The 23,024-nt window shown below is 40.0% G+C and overlaps 6 protein-coding genes across 7 annotated transcripts; 2 read left to right on the top strand and 4 right to left on the bottom strand.

The window, feature by feature from the left end:
• Positions 1 to 4,646: 4,646 nt before the first annotated feature.
• Positions 4,647 to 6,078, top strand: LOC115634426 (glyceraldehyde-3-phosphate dehydrogenase 2). The gene has a single exon (XM_030532136.1). It carries the CDS (start codon positions 4,742 to 4,744, stop codon positions 5,996 to 5,998), a length of 1,257 nt encoding a protein of 418 aa, XP_030387996.1. The 5' UTR covers positions 4,647 to 4,741; the 3' UTR covers positions 5,999 to 6,078.
• On the bottom strand, positions 6,001 to 7,572 carry LOC115634437 (uncharacterized protein C1orf43 homolog). Its single transcript, XM_030532148.1, has 3 exons — positions 7,478 to 7,572; positions 6,622 to 7,271; positions 6,001 to 6,553 (listed from the first exon to the last, which is right to left on the bottom strand). Exons 2-3 carry the CDS (start codon positions 7,176 to 7,178, stop codon positions 6,112 to 6,114), a joined length of 999 nt encoding a protein of 332 aa, XP_030388008.1. The 5' UTR covers positions 7,179 to 7,271; positions 7,478 to 7,572; the 3' UTR covers positions 6,001 to 6,111.
• A 423-nt stretch (positions 7,573 to 7,995) lies between these two features.
• Positions 7,996 to 9,661, bottom strand: LOC115631418 (GPI mannosyltransferase 2). Its single transcript, XM_030528147.1, has 2 exons — positions 9,491 to 9,661; positions 7,996 to 9,437 (listed from the first exon to the last, which is right to left on the bottom strand). The coding sequence occupies exon 2, from the start codon at positions 9,432 to 9,434 to the stop codon at positions 8,094 to 8,096; it is 1,341 nt and encodes a 446-aa protein (XP_030384007.1). The 5' UTR covers positions 9,435 to 9,437; positions 9,491 to 9,661; the 3' UTR covers positions 7,996 to 8,093.
• Positions 9,662 to 10,000: 339 nt separating this feature from the next.
• On the top strand, positions 10,001 to 17,091 carry LOC115630741. Its single transcript, XM_030527398.1, has 8 exons — positions 10,001 to 10,606; positions 10,672 to 11,008; positions 11,066 to 12,257; positions 12,314 to 12,785; positions 13,536 to 14,739; positions 14,797 to 14,930; positions 14,999 to 15,327; positions 15,388 to 17,091. Exons 1-8 carry the CDS (start codon positions 10,034 to 10,036, stop codon positions 16,922 to 16,924), a joined length of 5,778 nt encoding a protein of 1,925 aa, XP_030383258.1. The 5' UTR covers positions 10,001 to 10,033; the 3' UTR covers positions 16,925 to 17,091.
• LOC115630752 (ubiquitin-fold modifier 1) lies at positions 12,794 to 13,365 on the bottom strand. 2 transcript variants are annotated; one of them, XM_030527410.1, is made up of 2 exons: positions 13,300 to 13,365; positions 12,794 to 13,236 (listed from the first exon to the last, which is right to left on the bottom strand). In XM_030527410.1, the coding sequence occupies exon 2, from the start codon at positions 13,125 to 13,127 to the stop codon at positions 12,870 to 12,872; it is 258 nt and encodes an 85-aa protein (XP_030383270.1). In that variant the 5' UTR covers positions 13,128 to 13,236; positions 13,300 to 13,365; the 3' UTR covers positions 12,794 to 12,869. The 2 variants fall into 2 exon arrangements, with proteins under 2 accessions (XP_030383270.1, XP_030383278.1); XM_030527418.1 differs by having other exon boundaries at positions 12,794 to 13,239; positions 13,300 to 13,362.
• Positions 17,092 to 17,697: 606 nt separating the features above from the next.
• On the bottom strand, positions 17,698 to 19,916 carry LOC115634634. The gene is made up of 3 exons (XM_030532489.1): positions 19,345 to 19,916; positions 18,392 to 18,560; positions 17,698 to 18,336 (listed from the first exon to the last, which is right to left on the bottom strand). The coding sequence occupies exons 1-3, from the start codon at positions 19,914 to 19,916 to the stop codon at positions 17,698 to 17,700; spliced, it is 1,380 nt and encodes a 459-aa protein (XP_030388349.1).
• Positions 19,917 to 23,024: the final 3,108 nt, after the last annotated feature.

Genomic DNA, 23,024 nt, shown 5'->3' with positions numbered 1-23,024 from the left:
GAGCAACAACGGCAAACGCTGCCAATGTTATGCTCATAACAAATTTATCAGTTCAATACGATTATTGCCCTGACATCGTTCCTCCCAAACAACATCAACTGTCTGCGCTTATATATGTATGTATATATATACTGTTTGTCGGTTTGACAGCTGCTGAAATTATGGAAGCTGCTGTTGTTGTTGTTGTTATTGTTGTTATTGTTGTTGGCTACTGCGAGTCGCTGCCAATTCATGTCTGTACGAGTACTTGTTGTTCCTGTCACTGCTTGCCAAAAACAATTTTCGCTTCCGCCACAGTTCTTGCCCGGCTTAAATAACACGCATTTTCGCATAAATGAAGTTCCTTGCCAGCAGCTATACTTACTTATACCCTCCTCCCCTTCCCATCATTAAGCGAGATTTTATTGTCATTGCTTTAATGTTATTAGCTCTTAAAGTGCCACTATTAGCTGTTAAAGCAATGAGCGGCAAAAGGAAATGAGAAAACACATTATGAAACATATGCACGAAAAAGGACGACAACAACAAGTGGCTTGTAAATAAATTCTAAAGAGCCCCTGGAGTCGCATAAAACATGCCGAATTGACAACAATAATTTGTGCAAAATACCAACAAATCGACCATTTTTATCTTGTACGCGGGCAACTGGTTTTTCGATTGCGTCGCAGTTTTAAATGGTAATATTTAAAGTGAATTTAAAAAATAAAAGTGAAATAAATAATAATGTGTTTCAATAGAATAAGGGGCCAATAGTTATTTGAAGCTAAAATATAAATAAATCTTAACATAATTATCATTGGAACTGTTTTTTATCAGGATTACCTTTTTATTAAAGACTAATCTATAATTATTAAATTTGATATTCAATCATTTGTTGTAGTTGTTAACAATACGTGCTTAATTTTAAGTGTAGAAAAAAAGTGCAACAGAAATAAGATTCTCAATCTTTAAATTGCGAACAATTATTGGCCGATCAAATTTATACCAACTATCTAAATAACGTACCATATAGCTTATGTATTGTTCTAATATTGTTCATAACAGGATACAGGAAAATATTACTTATTATTATTATCATTACACTCACACACATTACCATCTTATTGTACAACTTTTTCTTATTGCAATATACATATGTACTACGTAATTATGATTTAATCCACTTTGGTTAACTTTGGCACTTTTCGTTTGCTTTTCTGAAACTTTGGCAATATATCAATGTTTTCGAATCTGCCATATATTAAAATAACAAAGTTAGTTTGCTCTTTCAACGAATCCTTTGAAAAAGAAAAGTGAAATGAAAATGCCACAGATACAGAGATTGGTAGACAGCAAGTTCAATTTCTATTTGCTTGGACGCTCCCCATATCAGTAGTTGTAATGATATTCTAGCATGAGCTTTCAGACAGAATGCTTCATTTGAATATGCTTGAAAAATGGTAAAAATATGAATTAAAAATAAACAAAAGTCCTCCCCGATGATTTAGGACTTCTTTTTTTAAGCTACTACGTGCAAAAATTTCGTAATCAAGGCGCAGTTGTGGCATGGCCTCATTCAACAACAGGCTACAACGTGCAGCACATGCAACGACTTGCGCGACTTCGCTTGCAGACTGTGCCGAGAGCGCTGCGTGCCATTCGCGGGCAACCGACAGGAAAGCCAAACTCACCACGTGGCGAATAATGTAAGAGTATGCGGGTAACCAAATGATTAAACTCTCATGAATTATTTATTTATGAATTAAATGGACTTTTATTCTATATAATTTCATTCGATTTATTATTGATAAGCTATCGATTTTCAATTTACAAGTAGTTGCAAATGATGAATTAAAAAATAATTTTATTATGGAAAAATTACACATTTTCTTTATCAGGTTATATAGTACATTATAGAATTTCCAAATAAATTAAATAAAAATGACGTTATTATTTGTAAAAAGAACCAAAATATATTTTGAATTTTCAATAACGAAACGATGGACGCTTTGGAACATGGTTGCATTGCGAACTCATTGCGTTGCAACAAGTTGTAGTATGTATATTGGCTTTTGCATCAAAAGCTTCGCAACAAGCTTATACACACGACTGTCTGTAATGCCAATACTGCTTGTTGCGAAACGCTTGGAATAATGTATAAGCATGTTGCAGCAGCAAATAATGTATATAAGACAAATGTATATAAACTAAATGGATACATGATAACGGCTTGCTGCTACTGTTCTATGTAAGTTGGTACTTTAGAGTATTTTAGGCTCAATTCAGAAACCATTTCTGCAGATGAGGATTTTTTATTAATGAGACAGATATTTTGCAAAATTTGATTAAATTTTTTCCTGACTCTGTATTGAATAATATTGTGTCATCCCTGTCCACTGTTGAAATGCTTTACACATAAATGCTAACTCTCCTCTCCAAATGTTGAAGTCATAAAAACTCACTCATAAATATGCACAATAAAGTTGCGCAGCTTGTACCAAGCAATTGGTGAATAGGACATATGCATAAAACTAGACTAGTATGTAGGTTTAGCTGGCACATGCAAACTCCTATTTAAATCATTTTGTAATAAAACGTACGGGTTGCTCCAAACAGCCAAGATAAATGTGCAAGTTCGCACACACACCTACACGAACACACACACACACACGCACACCTACACGCACACGCAAAAAGTCTTTTTGGGTAATGCCCCAGGGGTACGGGTTCCAGTAGAGCATGCGAAACTTAAAACGGAATTGAAATTTGCACTTTGTGTTACATTAAAAAAATGGCATAGCATCGTGGTAGACGCCTATAGTTCCCCCACCCACTATTTTGCCTACTGTTAACCAACAACCAACAAACTGTCATGGGGCGTCAAAGCGCCTTGTAGACAAAGGTAAGTAATGGGGCCTCAAGCATGGCCGCAGCTGATTTTTAGGCTGCGGGCCTGCAAGGCCAAGCTTTGATGCTATTTATATGCACTGTATGTGTGTACATGTGTGTGATTGAGGCTGGATTGCTATGCGTGTAAGCGTACAGCCGACAACATTTTCATATTTGGTTTTACTCTGGGAACTAATTCAGATTTCGCCTATCATACCTCAAAGTAAATCGTAGAAAGATCATTATTAAATATTGTATTATATAATAAAGAATGCAAGAAAAGGAAAATGTGTTTTACATAGTGTAGGAAGTTTAACCACCACTTTTAACCAATTTTCCTTCAATTGGTATTGATTATTTTATATATAAAAGAGTCCTGAATAAATTCCCTATTTTAAAAATAAAAAATGTTGTATGTTGTATTTTATTTTATGTACTATATACAAGTACAACTGTTCTAAAAAGATATAACAAAGTTAGCTATACCTTTTTTCGTGTGTGGTGCGCACCACCCGCTGGTTTGGGCCACCAAAGAATTGATGTGTGTTTAGGTCTGTATGTGAGCAAAATTATTTGAATGTTAGTGGTTTGAAGTTCGGGGAAGCATCGCAGGTAACCACAGCAGATTGATTTATACGTTAGGATATACATACATATATAGGGACATATCCAATAAGGCAAAAGCAACAACAGCAACTATGCTGCAAACAATGCCGCTTGGGCGCAAGCTGTCCGTTTAGATTGCGTCTCGACCAGCATCAATAAATTGGACGTGGAAAAGTGCAGATTTTTTTTTGAAACTTTTGGCTTACGCCCACGGCTGATGCTTGCAGCGAAAAAGAACAAGAAGGAAAATTAATAAATTTAATTACATAAGCAACCGCGACAGCTGCCTGGCTATCTGCATTTTTCTTCTGTTCTTGGCCTGCCTGTTGAGAATTTTAGCTTACAGGCAGGCGCTAGCATTTTTCATCTCGGTTATTTTTTGTTTGAAATTTTTACTCTTTAGCTGAGCCTTCTTGTTATGGCACTAAGTATGGTATTGACTTTCTTGAGATGCGCGAAAGCTCCCAGGAAGACTGGAACGTGTATGCTACAGGGACATAAGATAAAATTACGACAATTGCTTGTTGCAATAGCACCAGTACAGAGTTGAAGCAAAGAAACAGCAACAACAGCTGGGCGGAGTATACTTGTACATTTATGGCTACAAACCTTAGAACTGACCGATCACAATAAATCTTTTTATGAGGGCAACTTTTTATATAAAGGGCAACCAGAAGAAGGCTTCGTAGTCCCCTCAAATTGATCAGCATGACCAGATCATGATGTAAATAAATAACTGATCCAGGGTATACTGGATTTAACTGTGCGTGTGCGAGCGCTTAGCTCGACTCTTTTTAACTTGGTTTTTTTTTTCCAAGAAGAATGAGTTAATTATACGCACTGCAAGTGAGTGCTAAAATATTTGTTGCATATTTGCGGGCGCGTTTCGATTATGGTCGGCGGGCGCGCAACAATCGCGGCGTAAGTGAAACATGAAGGCCGGCAGCAGTCATAAGGGCACGTACTTACAAGTATAGGTTTTTAAGAGTATGTGCTAATATTGCTTTTGTACAGCCTTTTATGTAGTACGTGTGTTAAGCGATAGCAGTTGTGTGTGTGAGTTGAGGATTCGCATTTGTAATGCTTTGATGTGGCTTAGTGGTTTGCAAGTCGGCAATGAAATATTAATCAGTGCTAAGTATTCAATACATTTTATTTATATTTTGAGACATCTTAATAGCCCAGTTCAAAATTTTCAACATATATTTACAATAATTTTTCAAATTACAAATTCACGGTCCTGCAATAATCTCGGTGCTATCAGAGCATGGCTATTGGATTGAACGGATTTGGGCGCATTGGTCGCGTTTTCTTACGTAACGTTGTGCTCCGTGACGATGCGAAGGTAGTGGCTATCAATGATCCGGCTATGGAGCCAAAGTATGTAGCCTATATGTTGCGCCACGATAGCACACATGGTATCTTCAATCAAAAAATTTCACTCGAGGGTGATACGCTGATTGTAGGCGATAAGAAGATAAAGCTGACCAAAGAAGCCGATCCCAAAAAGCTGAAGTGGGGTCAGCTGGGTGTTCACACGGTAATCGAGTGCACCGGTCGATTCACCACCTTGGAGAAGGCCAAGGTGCATTTGGATGCGGGTGCCAAGAAGGTGGTGATATCCGCCCCTTCCGCCGATGCTCCCATGTTTGTGTGCGGCGTCAATTTGGATGCATATAAGCCGGACATGAAAGTCATTTCGAACGCTTCCTGCACCACCAATTGTCTGGCGCCACTGGCCAAGGTTGTGCATGACAATTTTGAAATCATTGAGGGCCTGATGACCACCGTGCATGCGGCAACGGCCACCCAAAAGATTATCGACGGGCCGAGCAACAAGGCGTGGCGCGATGGGCGTAGCGGCATGTGCAACATCATACCTGCATCCACAGGCGCCGCCAAGGCTGTGGGCAAGGTAATACCTGATCTAAATGGCAAGCTGACTGGCATGGCGTTTCGCGTTCCCACGCCAAATGTCTCTGTGGTGGATTTGACTTGTCGCCTGGGAGACGGCGCCAAGCTGGATGAGATTAAGGATGCCATCAAGGAGGCCTCCACCAACGAGTTTAAGGGAATACTAGCCTATGTGGATGAGCAGGTGGTCTCCTCTGATATGAATGGTTCACGCTATGGATCCGTATTCGATGCCAAGGCTTGTATAGCCCTCAACGACAATTTTGTAAAGCTGATCAGTTGGTATGACAATGAAACGGGATACTGTTGCCGCCTCTTCGATTTGGTGAAGTACGCACAAAACGCGGACAAGTGTGCCGAGCGCGACAAGAAGAAGAAGGAAGAGGCGGCACTTAAAAAGAAGTGCGAGGAAGAGGAGCAGAAGAGAAAATGTGAGGAGGCTGCGCAAAAGAAGAAATGCGAGGAGGCAGCACAAAGAAAGAAATGTGAGGAGGCTGCGCAAAAGAAAAAATGCGAGGAGGCAGCTCTAAAGAAAAAGTGCGAGGAAGCGGCCAAAAAGAAAAAGTGCGCAGAGGCCGCCAAGAAGGACAAATGCAAAAAGGACAAATAAAATACGAGCACACTAATATATTGGTAAATGCTAAACTACTAGTACAATTAGAATAATAATTAATGACACTTGCAAGATAATTGCATTGTTTGGTATTTTGGTGCAAGCTGGCTTTAAACGACGCTCGAGTTCCGCTGAAATTGCACCGATGAGATGCTTTTAATCTCATTTTCTGTAGCATCTGCGACCCCGTTGGTAACAGCATCGCTTTGTTGTTGCTGTTGATTAGCCTCAACGACAATGTCGTCCAACGTAGGGGTTCGTATGCGATTGCGTATAATAAGATCCCGTTCAGCTGGCGCTTGCAAATGCAAAGGATTCGTTGCCAGTTCAGCCGCCACCAGTTCGTCACCCTGCAATCCTAATGTTAGATTGACTTTCGCATGCTGGCCCGCAGTTAGCTCGCTGCTCGGCTGCATTGGCATGCCTCCTGTCTCATGGACTGGGGGTGGACGAAGACGTGTAGGATCGAGCAGGGAATGTCGTTTCGTCTGCTTTCTTGGCGTGCGTGCTGGTGATGGTTTGCCTGAATTGCAATTCTTTAATTGCTTAGCACTGCACAAAAACATGATATTAAATTAATTATTGGTGGCCCATTCGAATATCGTGTTGTTTGTACTTACGCTTCCATCAGTTTAAGGAGCAGATGATGGTAGGCCTCATACTCATCGGCGCCAAACTCATTTGGATCGTGTCGGGCATGCTCATACATATCACAGTACTGATGAATAATGCGTTGCTCGGCTCCACTCAACATTACCGACAGTGTGGTGAGCAGAAAAGCTCGCAGGCTTTCATGGGCGTGTCGCGAGCTGCCGTATGCACGACTTATCTCCGACTCCAACAACTTCACATCGTCGACAGCCTTCATACGATGATAGTATGGTGGCAGTTCTTGGTCCGGTTGCACAATGTACTTGTCGGGATCATGCCACAGTAACTTTGGCTGCAACGCTATTTTTTGGATGCAGTCTAGACGACGCTCTATCTCCCTCCGCAGAGCTTTTTTGGCATCGTTGCCAACGGGTACATGGGGGCCACGCCGACCACGCAAGGTGAAGCGCATAATCTGGCGCTTGGCGAATATGAAGAGTAAGACGAAGGTCAGAACACCGCCGCCAATTATGATAATAATCATAACACCCGACAGCTCCTCCATTTTTGTGCCGTGTTGCTCCATTTGTTTACCTCTTCTTTTACTTTAACGCCAGGCAGGTGTGATAGGATTGCAGCAGTCAGCGAGACATTCAAAAGAATAAGGTCAGGAGACCAGCTGGTGAATAAAAACCCACAATTAATAAAATCGAGATTAGCTGAGCAGTTTAATTCACATAGTAGTAGTGAATTTGAATGCAAGTTCATTTTTTTTTTCGAAATATACTAGCAGCCCTGAGTATGTGCCCCATTAGCAGTCGTTTTTCAATTAGGCTGTTTTTTCCAAGTTTTGTGCGGTGAGTGCGGAAATATTCATTGACTTACCTATAGTTATAAGGTTGAATTAAACTTCCGAATATTATTTTCTTGCTTTTTATTTACTATAGGTGGTCAGTACACGAGTGTGACCCATCTAACATTTGTTGCAAAACAGCTGACATCTTGCCAGTGCTGCCAGAAAAGAGTGCTGGAAGCTGTTCATTTATTAAAAACTCAAACCAAGCGTTGGGCTGTTCCTCAATTTAATTAGACCATTAGGTGCGTATTTAAAAGATTTCACACTTTCTAGCAGGTAGTAATGATTTATGGAAAATATCAAAATGAAATATTCTTAATAGGAACACGTTTTTGTAAATAAATTTAAATATTTATATTCATATATAAAATGACTGCAGGAAGCACAGGGTGGTCCACTGCCCTTTTAAAATAGTAATAACGGTTTTATTGCCTAATGTTGGAGCCAAACAGAAATGTCGTTTCGCACGCGACAAGGAAGATATCAATTTAAGATAACTTAAAGCTTTTATTCTAACATAATTTAACAAATTGTACTCCATTAGAAGTTAAGGATTTGTGCAACACGCAAGTATACAAAAATATTTACAATTATATTAGTCTATTATCCTAGCAGTAAACATTGGCGTCTTCACTTAATTAAAGCTCAAGTCCAAGGAAAGTTGTTGCTAAAAAGAATGGTGCCCATCAAGGCGTAGGAGGCACACCACATAAACAACATGCCAGCTTTCGAGCGTATAGACAGCTCTGCCAGAGTTTTGGGCATATGATCCGCTGCAAACCAATAGAAAACAGGCGAAGCCGAAGCAATTAGTCGCGTTGAGACCTGAATGTGCACAAAGAACGTGCAGACGAGCGTCAAAAGGAAGGCGTGCATTACAAATGGTAACGCCTTGTGAATCCTAATGAAATTCTTCCAATTTTCGGATTTTGGATAGACGTGGCGAATCAAACACCAAAAGTATTCGTAGCAGTGCAGGTGCATGAAAAGCAGCATGGGTAGTGCAAGCAAAAAGTTCGGCAACTGTTTCCATTCATAGTAGCGCAAAAATCCCACATCCCAGTAGTGCGACTGGACGTAGGTGTAGGGAAAGGGCAGCGTATACTCGCACCATGGTGAACGAGCCGGCCCCTGACCAGATAGTAAATAATTTCGTTCATTGGCATAGTCCACAACCTGTTGTGCATGGCGCACCTGCACATTGGGCAAGCAATAGAGACGATAAATGTAAAAGTAATACGCGTGGAGTATGATAAGAGCCAACAGAATAGTTAAAAGCAATTTGGCTATCTGCTTGATACGGTCCCGCTCCTGACCAAGCACGAAGTGACGCCCCAAGAAGTACAATGGAAAGCCCAACGCCAGGAGACCATTGGAACGACAGACAAAGCATGCAGTCAATCCGCCACATAAACGTAGATAGCTAAATTCTTGCTTAGACTTGACACACTCCAGCATCACGTAAAAGCTCACGTACGAGAACAATGTTTCTGAGTAGGCCGCGCTGAAGAAAATAGTCGCCGGATTGAAACAGTATATTAATGCTGCATTCCAGCTCTTGTTGAAATCATTAAAGAGCTTATGGGTCAGCTGGTATAGCAGATTAGCGGCCTTGCAAAACACTATCACATTTAGTATAACGGCCATTATTAACGTGAGTGTTTGCAGCGATAGGGGAATCATTATGTGACAGGCCTCCGCAAGATGACGCACTGCCACAGGATACAGTGGATAGAAGGCTAGGGTGTTTTCGTACGAGTACAGATAGTTAGCAATGTGCAAGAAATATTCGCCATCCCAGTGTCGCAATCCGCCCAAACAACGCAAAATTAATTTGTCAAGCCACGGGAAGGGTCCGTATTTATAGCTAAGCGGCATCCGAAACACGTCCGGCTTGTGATCGGTAATGGCCCAATTGGCGAGCATTTGGACCACCAGCACAATAACGCGGCTGGTGAGTGCCAGCTTAGTAACTTTAAGTGTCATCTCCTGTAGGAATGAAAGATTGATGAATCATTGATGCTTACGCTAATAAAACTTACCTTAACGTTAAAACAGTAAATTTAGCCGGTCTTGCTTACTTCCAAGCGTCGTGAGCACACAAATGACCGGTGTGGAGCAGAGTTCATATAAAAACTACGATTATGTTAAACTGACATTAAACTACCGGCTACCCGCACCCGAATGAAAAAAAAAAACACAAATTTTTTTTAGCTCAATTATCGATAATATTGCTTACCACAAACCATTTTTGTGTACTATCGACGTTTTTTATTCGAATGGTGCTGGAATTTTTAAAATTCAAAACTTCTTATATTGCTTAAGCACTTTAAGTAGTTCTGCGGAAGACTTTTTGCAAGCAATTACCACTGTTTACAAATATTAATAGAAAAATTACAACTGAATTCCGTATGTGTAATCATCGATATGTCTACACAGATATCGATATTTTTGAAGTATCATTGTTATTCCTTATGTGGCGGTATTTTGTGTACACACTGTCCGCATTTCTGTTTTAGTATCGGAACGCATTGTGATTTATTAAATTATTAACCTAATTTAGTCATTTTCGATGTGCTGTGGACATGCCAAGGAGCACAAAGAAGTCCGACATAGGAAACACGTCAACGCGTTTCAATGCTGCGCTTTCTACTAGTAGCAGCAGTGCCGAAACGACGCCAACTACCGGATCACGGCCACGCAAAAGGCGTCGATTGGACAAAGAGTCTCAGGACCGCCGCAGTAAGAGTCGGGAGTCGAAATTTGGCGAGTGTAATATTGAGGATGCGAAGCAGATAGATCGGCGTTTGCGAAAGGTAGCACGTGATAATTCCATTAGTCATGAAGACATGCACAAGGTGGTGCGCAGAGTGGTCCGAAACGATCATGTACTAGCACTTGTATCACTCAAGGCTGAGGATGAGGTGGCGCGGGAGAAGCGGGAGGCCGAGAAGCGTGGTGCCATCATCATAACAGACACGCCATCAGGAGAAAAGCTGACGCGTGCCAAGGCACGGGAACTAAACCGTACTCCAGGTATAGCGTTGCCGGCTTTGAGCGAATCGCCGGCAACCAACGGGATTGAAGTGTTAATACGTGAGGACTTGCATTCTGACGAAGAGGACGAAGAGTATACATTTAAAGAGGATGATTTTCATGTAAGTTTGTCTGTGGTTGGGCACCTTTTTTTTACAGATACTTTATTCTTCTATTTAATTTGCAGTCAGATGAGGATCCGAATACGACAGCTTCAGAAATTGATTCGAACCCGTGTACTCCGCAAACTCCGTTGGCAACCACAGAAGCAGAAGATTCACCTATCAAATTTAGTGCCGATGGATGTTTCAAAGTACCACTGGACAAAAACCAGGAACCAGGACAGGATTTACGCATTGCCACACGCACACGATCTAAGCTCTGTTTGGAGCAAACAACAATTGAGGACTTGCAGTCGGAGTTTGTGCCGCCAGATGTGGAACTATGTGATGTGCCAGAATATGACATGACAGCAAACGATGAAGAGTGGATGCAGTTTCTCAATGATTTTTCCAAGCCGTTGAGTAAGTACAGTTAGGCATTTTATACGTATCGCATATTAGCTTATTTTACTATTATAGATAACAGCTTTCTGGGTGACGACGATGATCCTATTAATGATCCTGAATATGTAGCAGCCGAAAAAATACCCGTGGATGCTGAGGAGCTTCGAGATGTAAATATCTCCAAAAAGGAACTGACTGATTTGGTCTCGGAGCTTTTTGAAGGCTTGCTCCAGGAAGGTGTATCATTAGAATCTATTGAACTGGAGACACCGCAAAAGTTTCTGAGCGAGAATCAGAACTCCATAACATCACTAACTTTACCACAAACTGTTGAGCAAGTGACCCGACAAATAGATTTTGATACTCAATCATCCGTAGTTAGAAGTGATGTCGTCGATACAACAGCTGTTTTTCCGCCCATGGGACAGGATTCATTTCATCCGCATGTCATGTCCACTCCAAGTACAACAGATGGTCCCAATTTGGTTCCCATGACCATTTTTGAGTCATGTGGTCTAAATAACTCCATGGATACAAACGTCATGAACAATACATGCAAAGTAGTGGGCATAGCTACAACAGCATTAACACAGACGTCGGATCTTATTGCGGTTCCGCTGCCGGGTCAGCCCAACTGCTTTCAGTTGGCAAAAGTCATCGCGCACAATGAACACGGTAATCAATGCCTAGATGTGGTGCAACTACCCCTTGCAGAACAAGGGGCTTCCATGACTGCAGAGCCAGAGTTCCTTATGCCTGCGGAGCCAGCAGATCCCGAACCAGCTAAATTGGTAGGCCCCGATAATGCGCCAAAGGCCGACGACCGGTACTCTACGCCCTACGACACTAATTTCACCTGGGAGTACATTTCGGTGCGTAAGCATATTTATAACGAATATTCGGATTACTTTGAAAGTCTGCGAAACTTGAAACCTGTACCTCCAGAGGGCACGCAAAATAATATTGAAGGCTTCACACACCATCAGCACGAGCTGCTGCAGCAGCAACTACGAATACACACGCAAATGCTCACGCAGACTTTTCTGCAGACTTATTCAAATCCCAAATTGTATCACATGGCTAAACAACCAAAGCAAATGTTGTACGAGTTACAGGAGAAGGCAAACCAAAATAGCAATTTTAATTGTTGGAATTTAAAAGCTGCTGTCAAATTGGTTGATAAATGGGAGCGGGATTTAAGTAGCGATGAGTTTGAGAAGGAGAACAAAAAAATGATGGAATTCATCAATAAGGAAATCCAATTAACGTGAGTGTACCTAAATAACTTGTAGGATCATAACCTGAAACAGTTTCTTTTCCCAGTGATGGTCGCACTCGTCAAGTGCCTCGTCTGGCGCCTCGGATTATGGACCTCATGCTGGACAGCACGGTTTTCATGTATCCCCAATATTTGCCGCGCATGGCCTTTCAGCCAAGAAGTGTTCAGTTTACGGCTTACGCACCGTCCGAGTATCAGCTTATAGCCATGGGACTAGAGAAACATCTTAATGTCATAAACAGCTCAAAAAAGCCGCTAAGGAAACGCGTTGATCCTATAAGCATTGCCTGTAATCGGATGGCCAAGGACACTGTGCATGGAAAGCAGGGAAGACGCCTATATTGGAAGATTAAAGAGCTGCGCGACGGAAAAGAGTATAATCCTGTGAAATATTACCTCGACCATGGACTGGCCCCGCCGGTACAACAAATACTCTTAGGATTCGAGGGCGGCATTGTGCGACCACCGCGTGAACGTTACCACGAGTTGCATAGTGGCTGGAAGTTTTATATAGAGGTAAGAGCTTGGGTTGCCTTTGTTTAATTATGGGAATCTCGTTGAGTTATAACAAAATACTAAATAGTCAATAGTCTATAGAGCTTATAAGATACCCACGCGGTCTCTGGGTATAAGACGTAGTTCGGAGCCGTGTTTTAAGAATACGTTCCCTGCCGTTTGCTGTGGACTGATGCCAATGCCGTCATCTGTAATAATGGCACTTGTCTCTGCAGGAACTTTAAACTCCTCTGAAGCGAATTTTAACACAGCCGTGAATGGAGTCGCCTCCGGAACACTAAGTACTTTGAAGGGCAGCTTAGGATCCGAAGTTAGCGTGATTTTAAAAGTTACTTTGCTCATGATGCTTCGGGAATGCAATGTTGTGTGACGTGGACAGTTTAAGATGCACACTTGAGCAGCTGTGTTGTACTTGGGTATCGGGTGCTAGCAGGAAAAATCCTTTAGAGTTCTTCTAGCCAAAATATGATGAAAATTAGTTGAGTTGTTTCTTTGTGAAGGTTGTAATACGCACAGTTTTGGTGAAATCAAAGCAATTTTAATTTCCTCCACTTTCACAGAATGGTGGTGAGAAAAAGAGAGATATGCAGCTATCGATTGCTTGCGATACAAAATCGGCTACCTCTCAATCGATATGCGCGCTCAAGGCTTCTGTCATCACTATTGTTTACAATTCGCGGAAAATTTTCAACTATTGCCAGTTAAATTTTTGTAAATGGTTTAAATATAGAAAATACAAATTAATTGCAGAAAACGTGGAACAAACGTCGCCGTCGCCGAGCTCCGAATTTGTCTAAAGCCTCTGCGCAAGCTAGTGCGTCGTACTTGGAATTTGTTCGAGAAGCTATAGGGGAAGATTTATTACTGCCCGAGAATTTTGGGGAAGCTGCCGCCCCCCATGGCAGTGCCACTGGCTTGGCACTTGCACAGAAAAACGACCAAGCTACAGAACCAACAGAAAATACGGTAGCAACTGAGAAAGCAAGATCCAAAAGTAACATTCAAAATAGTTCAAAATTCGAGGCTTGTAAACATCAACATCAACCGACTTCGCTCACCATTAACGTAAATTATGTTTTTGGAGGAGGACTTGCAACTAACTTATGTGGAGCTGGAATCTCTGTGCCTTATCAGCATGGTACCTACGACGACAATGTAGTCACAATTAATCGATCGCTTCACACTAGCAAAGAAAGTGATTTATTGGCTCTGCCGCCGCCTCCGCCACCACTTCCAGACGATGCTGGGCCGTGTGTTAATCTTAGATTTGACAGTGCTACAAACTCATTACAAATAAACGAAATCGAAAACTCCGCTTCCACATATCAGTCACAAGAAATAACAACATTGACAAATGATACGAAATCTTTAGGTTGTGCCCGAAAGGCACGGTTTAGTATATTCAAACCGAAGGTACATACTCGTAAGCGTCAGGCTAAAAACCGCGGAACGCCTTCAAAGTTTTCATCGGATCAATCTTTGTCGTCACCTATTTCACCGCCAACACGTTCCCGCTTCCACGTGCTACGTCAACGGCTGCGTCATAAATTACAGAAACGTTGTTATTCGCTAATCCGTTCTTACGGCATCTACCTGCAAAACCAGCGCGAACGTTACTCCCACACGAAAGTCGTACAGCCTTATTACAGACACTTTCTGGCTTTGGAACTGTACACACGGCTACTCGTCGACTTGAGCATGTTTTGCCGCTCGAAATTGTCAAATCCTGTCACAATTACATCGCCAAGCAGCAGTAATGCTGCTGCCCAACAACACCAGCAACAGCAAAAGCGTCAACGAATTGTTGGGAACAACAACAATACCAGTAGTAACAACATCGAGGATGAGTCTCTCGCTGCTGGCGCACGAATCCGCAAGGCCAATCGTCAGGAGGAAATGCTGCGACACATGTTGCAACCGGATAGTGCAGACGAAAATAATCGGAAGGATGCAAGTAAGCCTTATTGATTTGATTCTGAGCGAAAAGAAAATTAATTATTTTCTCACATAGCTTTTGCATACAACTTTTATGAAAAGGTGGAGGAAGCTTTGCTAACTGCCAATCGTGTCGAGGATTGCCAAAAGTTCAATCAGCTACTACAGTCATTCGATCCTAGGCATGATAAAGTGGCTGAATTATATTTGGTATGTTTACTATACTAAATGCCCAAATATGAACACTTTTATAATACTGGCCTTATTTACTCCTTTAGAAAGTAGAAAAGTTATTGCTTCCTGATAACCCAGAGTTGGCCGAGGTCTTCCTTAACTTTCTGTTACCTGCTGAGGCTGCAGAATTAGGCAAATTCTTTGAGTACTTCATGATTACAAATGCCACAAACTTCATCAATAAACTAAACATATATTTTTGCAAACAACCTGCGCAAATACGCAAAATATATGCGTGCCTCAGCGAATTGGCCGAGCTGCCTAGTGTAAGCATGAAAAAGGTTGAGTCCAAAATTTTGCCTTTGCTTAAAGGCAATCAGTTTCTATGCGACTGGTTTATGCAGCAGTTTCCGCAAGCCAAGCCACCAGAACGGTACGAAAACCATCAAAACTTTGAACCATCCCATGCCAACTATTTTTTTTTACCCCACAGACTTCTGCCTTCTGTAGAGACAATCAATCTGCATGAGGTCAAAAACAATGCAACTGGCGAATATGTGGAGACTATCAGTGAACTTCTCGAATCACCCACGCAGGAACAAGCGCCGGGCTGTCAATTAAGATACATAAATGGACGTATATTTTATGGGTCAAAAATACTGCTACCTGCCAAACTCTCATTTATGGCTGCAAGTATTTATAACGATCAAAGTCAAAAGGAACAGGACACTGGTGCGGGCGCCAGCAATTTGAATTGTGTGCACAGTGTGCGTCATCAGGGTGAGAAGCAAATAAGTGCAGCAGCGGCTGTCGACAGTGACGACAATGAACGTTCTGAGGAGGATGATGCCAGCCGGGCTCTAGTCATTGACACTACAGGAGATGAAGAAAACAGCTGTTCATCGATTGAAATGTGTGACGATATGATGCTGCGTGCGCATGCAGTGCGTCTAAACTCTGGCTACTATGGCAACAACTGCTTCAGCAATACCGCCACGAGCACACCCAATGTCGGCAACTCGCACGCCTCCGGACATCATGCAAATGCCAAGAAGACGTCGATCAACTTTGGAGATATGTCGCCACGTAAACAGTCTGGTCTGAATAATTCACCCATGTCTGGACTAAGTCCGCTGCCACCAGTCAATGGTGTTAATGGCGCTACGAGCACGCAAATCTCACCGCAACAGGAGAAGCGCAAATCTCCGACGAAAAAGGTGCGCTCACCACAGGGACAAACGAATTCGCGGCTACGATGCAATCTGCCGCCTATGGTGGTAATACACGATCAGGAACATCAGCATCAGCGACCGCAAATTTCATCACCCGCTTCCCCGGCTATTGAGTGTGCGAAGCGCCTAAAAACACTGATAGATCAGGAAAGCACACGTGAAGAGTTAGATAACAAGGCAAACATAAGTATAATAGCAACGGCCAAGCAACCTTTGGAGTTACAGTCAGGAGCATCGTCACGCATTGCCAAAATAGAAGTGGAGACAGAAGAAGACCAAGAGTTTTTGCCCGAAACTGGATCGGATAACGACTCATCGATTGTATCGCTGTCGCAGCAAACATTTCCAGCCATTAAAATGGATGCACCTCTCTCGGAAGATGAGATGGAGCCACTAGTCGTAAGAGGCGGTTCCACACCGCAACATGCTATTACCACACAGTTCGATAGCGATGAGGATTGTAAGTTGGATGTTGTAGCCACGTTGGCCAACTGTGCGCAGCAGGGCGAACAGAACTCACCATCGGTGACCACCACAAAGGCAACTGTGAACACAGCCGCATCAGGTTCCGCTTCCACGCCATCATTGCCCCCCGCTACTGTCCCTCAGTCGACCTCGACAGCGTGGACACGCGAAGAGGACAAGATTATACTTATTGAAATGAAACTGGGCGCGCGCGATCGAGATTATTTGATCAGACGTATTAGCACAAAGCTCAGGCATCGCACTTTGCCAGAACTGCGTTCACGCCATCAATTTCTGATGGACTTTCTATCAAAGCTGCAGGGCAAGACTTAGAAAAAAAAATAGTTACAAAACAAACTGGACACGTATTATACATAAGTAAGGTATTTTAAGATCATTTTTAAAGTTTTATTCTAATTTATGTTACATATTTAATTTAATGACTTCAAAGGAGCTTACATTCATCACCCCAATATAACTAAGACTGTTAACATTCATAATAAAATGTTATTCTTCACATTCTATTATTTGGCTTTCCTCAAATATATCCACATTATGGCAATCAATAAATTAAAAAACATGCTGCAAAAGTGTACACAGTTGCGAGTTTTTGGTTCATGTCTTTGTTTGCACAGTTGTCTCTTCGGATCGCTGGTATGAATCTCGAAGAGTTTGAAGTGACTCGCGGTTAGTCTGAAATATATTGTTGCATGTGTCAGTTGACATGCTTGTTAAATTTGCCTCTTGTGTTATATTACTATGCGTGTTTGGACATCGGTTTGTTCAGTCAGAGGATCCAATTATTGTAGAATATGATGGCCCTCCCTTGCTTCGTCAACTAAGAAACAATCAATTGGAGACTGATGGAGCAAATAATGAGAAGCTCGTCCTTACTATACACAAAGTGGAAAACGGTGATCCATACTATAAGGTTTTCAAAAATGATAAAGAGGAGGCGCGACTTTTTACTAACAAAATATGGCGGCGCTTGCTGAACCGTTATTCGGATTTGGCATTCTATTGAAAACCTGGTGTATTATATGATGCAATCTTTCAATTTATTGTAATCAAATTTATTTACGTATATGTATGTGTATTAAAGGTGTTTAAGATATTATAATAAATGGAGAACTGAAACGTAAGTCGTCGTCAGGCTTGCTTTCACTCAGATGCAAAGACGCACTGGACATTGTAGCAAATACTTGCGGTTTCTTTAAATCGTCGGATCGCTCTGACTTGCCTTCCGAATGCATAAAAGCAAAAGTACCAACCGTTGAATTTGCATGTGCTTCGATCTCGCACGCCGAATTGGAGCTCCAGCTTTCGCAGCCGCACTGCCGCGCTTCATCCGCCGGCAACTGCTGCACCGAGATGCTGTTGACCACACACTGCTCCTCAAGTGGATGTCGCCTTTCTTTCCAGCACTTTTTACAGCCACGCGTCACTGCCGTCAGGCAACACAGACGAAAAACGGCATCCGAAGCACCGCGAAGGCACAAAAAGAATTCGGGTATAAAGGATGGATTGATGACCGCATACACGACAATGTTCATGCTTAGCTGCAGGGCATTGAGCGTGATGCAGATAACCTCCATATGTTCCATTACATCTTGATTGATTTTCTCCCTGTCGCCACCAAAGAGCAAATTCATTGCACTCTTCCTAGATGTCATGTGAGCGGGCAGCTCGCCAATCAGGTAAAGCGTCACAACAATTACAATCGTAACAGTCAGTTTCATTTGGTGCTGCAGGAAGAAGTAGTGGGTTAAGAAGCTGAGGATAAAGGCTATACAATCTCACCTGATATCGTTTTCGTGTGGTACGTAAATTTGAGGTCTGTTGGCACAATTTGCCCTGCTTGGCCCAGCGTCCGAAGGCAATGATAATGGCGGCATTTCCAATAATCATAAAAATGGCCGGGAGAACAGCAAGTAGTGTAAACGTGAACCAATTGTGCACCTGATAGAACCTAAAAAATTTACAATTGTTAAATGAGTGCACGAAAATTTGTAGCTTTCTAAAACAAAGGAATACAAGTAGTCAGGAATACAAGGTGAAAGGGCATACTAAAGGTAGGTAAACGGCAGAACAGTACTCCTGTGTCATGGTTGGTAAGGATCCTGGAGCTTGATACCAGTATGTAACTTTATTTTAAATTAGGCTGAGAAAGCTACAGTCAAGTGGGCTGAACTCTTAAATACTCTGTACGTACTCCGATTATTTTCTAAATTTCTATTTTTCTCAAATTATATTAATTTTATAAAATTAATCAAATAAAAAACTTTTCGTACAGTTTCAATAGAATACATTAACATCAAAATTTGTGTCTATGCGTGACTCTGTGTACGTGTATAGGGTGCGCCATCTTTTATGTCGGTATGCAAATATTGAATATCCTTGAAAATAAGCAACCGATTTTCAAGTATGAGATATTTTTATTTAATTTGTTTCTGTACAATTTCTTGATCTGAGGTTTTCAACACTGGTCTAATCAAGTCAATCGGTTCACTAATGAAAAAGTTATTCAATATCTACATACCGACATAAAAGATGGCGCACCCTGTATGTGTGCAGTACAGAGTTGAGCCAAAGCAGCAACAACAACAGCGGCGGGCTATGGCTCTAACTTTCTTCACATTTGACTTATTATGATGAAGTAACATTATTGATTCATAAATAAAACTCGCCGCTCTCACTTCTTTGACAAATTCTATATACTTTACGAGTATCTCGAAGATAGCAAACTCACGCACTTGGTATAATAAAAGTTCGTCACATAGCATATGCCATCCGTTTTGTCCACCACAAACACAAAGAAATATGGCATGTTGACCGCAATGGAGATGACCAGGACAGCGCCAACCATGTTTCGTGCTACCTTGCGACGACAAAAGCGCGGGGCCCCATTGCCGGACTGTAAATGCGATAGGTAGATGAAGCGGTCGCAGCTAAGGCAGGCCAGTATTAGATTAGCAGCACCGGTGCTAATGCTAAATAGAGGTGTCTGCCACTGATAGTCGTAGGTTATCCACTTGGCACTGTTGTAGAAGTAGCTGCGGGACAGAGCTGTGAAGGTGATGAGGAGGCAGGAGACGCAGTCTAGACAGGACAACGCGGCCAAATATGTGAACGCTGACGGCGTCATTTTGGGTCTCATGAAAACAACTGCGTTGATAAAGTTGGCGCATAGGCCGAAAGCGGCCAGCGTAGGTACGATCAGGCCATAGATAATGAAGATAGAAACGGACGGCATATGGCTTTGGTAAACACACGTGTCTCCTGGCACAAATGTTGTAAGGTTCATCATGGAAATGTTGGTATCCATGTTATTATATTTTATTTTTTAATTCCTAATTGAAATATTCGGTTGCTGATGCGAATTGACTGATAACTGGCGAATGACTGGGTTGACTGAAAGGTCGGACTATCTGTCAGTATCGCAGGGCAGATTGTGATGCGACTGGCACTTCTATCTCTAATTGCCTCCAAATTTATGTGATAAGATTATCTAATATTTATTTATACGCCATCGACGATAACATGAGCACACACCCTGTATAAATCAGGCGTTATCCTCTTGCAACCGAGAGAAGCAGAACCCCATAATGATGTTCGCCTACTGACGCGCATTCCATAAATTTTCACATAAAACACCTTGAACTTTTTTTGAAGTAGATTTATTTAATAATAGGTACATATATGCATGTTTATAAGCAGCATGTATGTATGCTATTTGATTTATTTGTTCTTTTTGTAGATCCATTTAATTATGAGTACATTGATTTTACGATATACTTGTTTCTTTTATGATAGAACTTAGTTAATTAAACACGAAATGTTAGTTGAATGGTCTTATAAGTCAAGCTTCTGTGGCTTTTGTAAAGTTCAATTACAGCTCAGAAAATAGGTCCTCATTATTCTTTATGTTCATAAAGTGATTTTTATTAATTAATATATTTTTGATTTCTACCATTTCATAGTCAATTTTTACTTTGTTCTAAAATATACATTGTCAATTAAATAAGTGAATGTTTTAAGATGACGGAAAACATTGAGATTGATTTGAATTGTTCCATAAGAGTTTGTTAATGATTTGCTTACCTAATTTGTTTTTAAATAAATGGTTAGATTAAAAATGTTAAAAAAACAATTATATTAGTTTCAATAAATTTATTCTATAAATAAAAGTTTATCAATTATCATTGTATGTTTGTTTAAACACACATAGTACATATAAGTTTTTGCACAGTTCAATAGTTGAATGCATTTTTCTAAAATGTAATTCATAAATATTCTCAATATATTAACAGACTTAGAAATCTTGTTGTGTTTTCCATAAAATTATTTAAAGTAATCAATCATGTTGAGTTCGTATATTTCATTACAAATACATATATATATATACATATGTATGTATGTATGTGTTGTAGTAGGTTGTATAATTTATTTAATATAATATGAGCAAATTTTCATTCTTTGTTGCTAAGTACATTTCAACTTCATAATTCGAAATACATCATAAAATCCAATTACACTTAATATGTATTTGTTGATATTTGAAGATATTACGAGTATATATTAAGATATTTTCGCATATAATTCTTACAATCCTTTCAACTGCATTTTTTTTTGAATACATGCTATATATTAGCGATGATTATAATATACTAAATTTGTGATGTGCATACATATATAAACATAAGTTTGTATAAGTATGTATGCATTATACTAAATAATTGTTAAGTGTATTTTTTCTTTGTATCTAAATGCATCAAATTCGGAGTTATACATTTATATTCTTCAATGCAACATAGTTTTAATTACGCAAACTTTATAATAATTTAAACGTTAGTTGAATAAATGTTTGTTTTTGTTTTCTTTATGCATTATTCTTGTTAATAAATTGTTTTTTTGTTTTTGTGCACTCGCCAATGCACATTCATAGCTTGGCTACTTAACCATTTAGACAATATGTTTATAAATATGTTTTTATTCGGTAGTTAGTTTTAGTTACTGTAACTGTAGTTTGCTGTTTTTTCAGGAAAGGATAGCTACAAGAGGCACAAAAGCTTAGCTCAGGTGGCGTTACAATAAAAACTGAATGGCACACTTAAAAGTATTGATAATGATAAAAGAAAATAATATGATATATAAATTTATAATATACCTTATAGTAGATTGTCTTTTCCCAAAGTTGATCAGTATAAATAGCCGCTAATTATATTAGGTACTACGATATTAACCTAAAGTCAATATGAGAATACGTCTATTTGCATAAATGGTCTTTGAAAAGTAATACCTCGAGACGAGGTCTTATAAAGTTAACGGCAATTGCGTTGCCCCAGCGTACTTGGTAGTCCAAACTACTAGTGAGTGTTACTTACTTTTGTTAGCTTAAACTTATTGCTATGCAATTTTTGTTTTGTTATTTTAGTTATGGTACATTGAGACTCTATGCCTTTTACATATATGCAAAGTTTTTATACATATATATAAAAATGCCAATATAAATTATATCATATTTAAAACGGCTGTTCAGTTGTCTTCCACACACAAAGATCTACATACTATATGAATCAGTTAAATGAAATGCGGATATTCTTTATGCCATGTTTTCAAATTTGTTGACAGAGTAACAAAAAGTTACCATCTATAATAGATATTGTGAGTGTATAGTACATGTATTAAAAGTTTTAGTACAATTTTCATTTCGTCTGTGACTTAATAATGCCAAGTTATATAGCATTTCAGTTGTTGTAGTGTATTTTAGTTAAACACATATTTCGATTTCTTATAATGCAGGGGCCAACATTATAATCGAGCAATGTTTTAACTTTCAAACAATTGGCTTCAATAACAAAATACCTCTTTTTTAGGCATGTTCTGCTCAGTTTTATTTTTCCCAATGTCATAGTGTACTTTATTCATATATATATGTTTGTGTATATATATATATATATATATATTTAAATTTTTTCCAATCGATTCATACTTTAATGTATACTCGAAAAAACTGGTGAATAGATATCGAATTGGTTATTGTTGTTGCTAGGGCTGTGTGAGATCTGGGGGTTAAAACTGGTATTTCCAATTTAAAAGTAAAATATTTTTTTTTTATTTCATATTTACTTTATTGTATTTTCTAACATTAAGATTCTTGTTAAAATGTAAATATGCACTGTTTTGTTTTATTTGTTTTATTGCAATTTGTTTTGAGTACTTTAATTTCTGCTAGAAATTCGCTATGGGAATTTTAAAGAGTTTCTTATAAAGTAGATAACGAATCAGATCACAAAAATTATAAAAACGAGAGATAATAAAACGTAGGACATAAGATATAGTGGGTATTGTGTAGGAGCTTGGAATGCTTAGTTGGATAGAAACGCAGGAAAACGTAGATTTTATTTAGTCTGGGTTATATACACGGAAAATT

This window comes from Scaptodrosophila lebanonensis, unplaced genomic scaffold (genome assembly GCF_003285725.1).
Source record: "Scaptodrosophila lebanonensis strain 11010-0011.00,11010-0021.00 unplaced genomic scaffold, SlebRS2 tig00000001-arrow-pilon, whole genome shotgun sequence".
NCBI classification, from domain to species: Eukaryota; Metazoa; Arthropoda; class Insecta; order Diptera; family Drosophilidae; genus Scaptodrosophila; species Scaptodrosophila lebanonensis.
Note: the sequence above shows the minus strand (reverse complement) of the source record. Positions and strands in the feature narration are given on the sequence as shown.

Coding starts and splice junctions, on each gene's coding strand:
- LOC115634426 (XM_030532136.1), top strand. CDS start 4,742: ATGGCTATTGGATTGAACGGATTTGGGCGCATTGGTCGCGTTTTCTTA.
- LOC115630752 (XM_030527410.1), bottom strand. CDS start 13,127: ATGAGCAAAGTAACTTTTAAAATCACGCTAACTTCGGATCCTAAGCTG.
- LOC115630741 (XM_030527398.1), top strand. CDS start 10,034: ATGCCAAGGAGCACAAAGAAGTCCGACATAGGAAACACGTCAACGCGT. Junction 10,607..10,671: donor TTAAAGAGGATGATTTTCAT/GTAAGTTTGTCT, acceptor TTTAATTTGCAG/TCAGATGAGGATCCGAATAC. Junction 12,786..13,535: donor GCTGGAAGTTTTATATAGAG/GTAAGAGCTTGG, acceptor AATTAATTGCAG/AAAACGTGGAACAAACGTCG.
- LOC115634437 (XM_030532148.1), bottom strand. CDS start 7,178: ATGGAGCAACACGGCACAAAAATGGAGGAGCTGTCGGGTGTTATGATT. Junction 6,554..6,621: donor CTCCTTAAACTGATGGAAGC/GTAAGTACAAAC, acceptor GTTTTTGTGCAG/TGCTAAGCAATTAAAGAATT.
- LOC115634634 (XM_030532489.1), bottom strand. CDS start 19,916: ATGGATACCAACATTTCCATGATGAACCTTACAACATTTGTGCCAGGA. Junction 18,561..19,344: donor ACGAACTTTTATTATACCAA/GTGCGTGAGTTT, acceptor TAAATTTTTTAG/GTTCTATCAGGTGCACAATT. Junction 18,337..18,391: donor CCACACGAAAACGATATCAG/GTGAGATTGTAT, acceptor TTCTTCCTGCAG/CACCAAATGAAACTGACTGT.
- LOC115631418 (XM_030528147.1), bottom strand. CDS start 9,434: ATGACACTTAAAGTTACTAAGCTGGCACTCACCAGCCGCGTTATTGTG.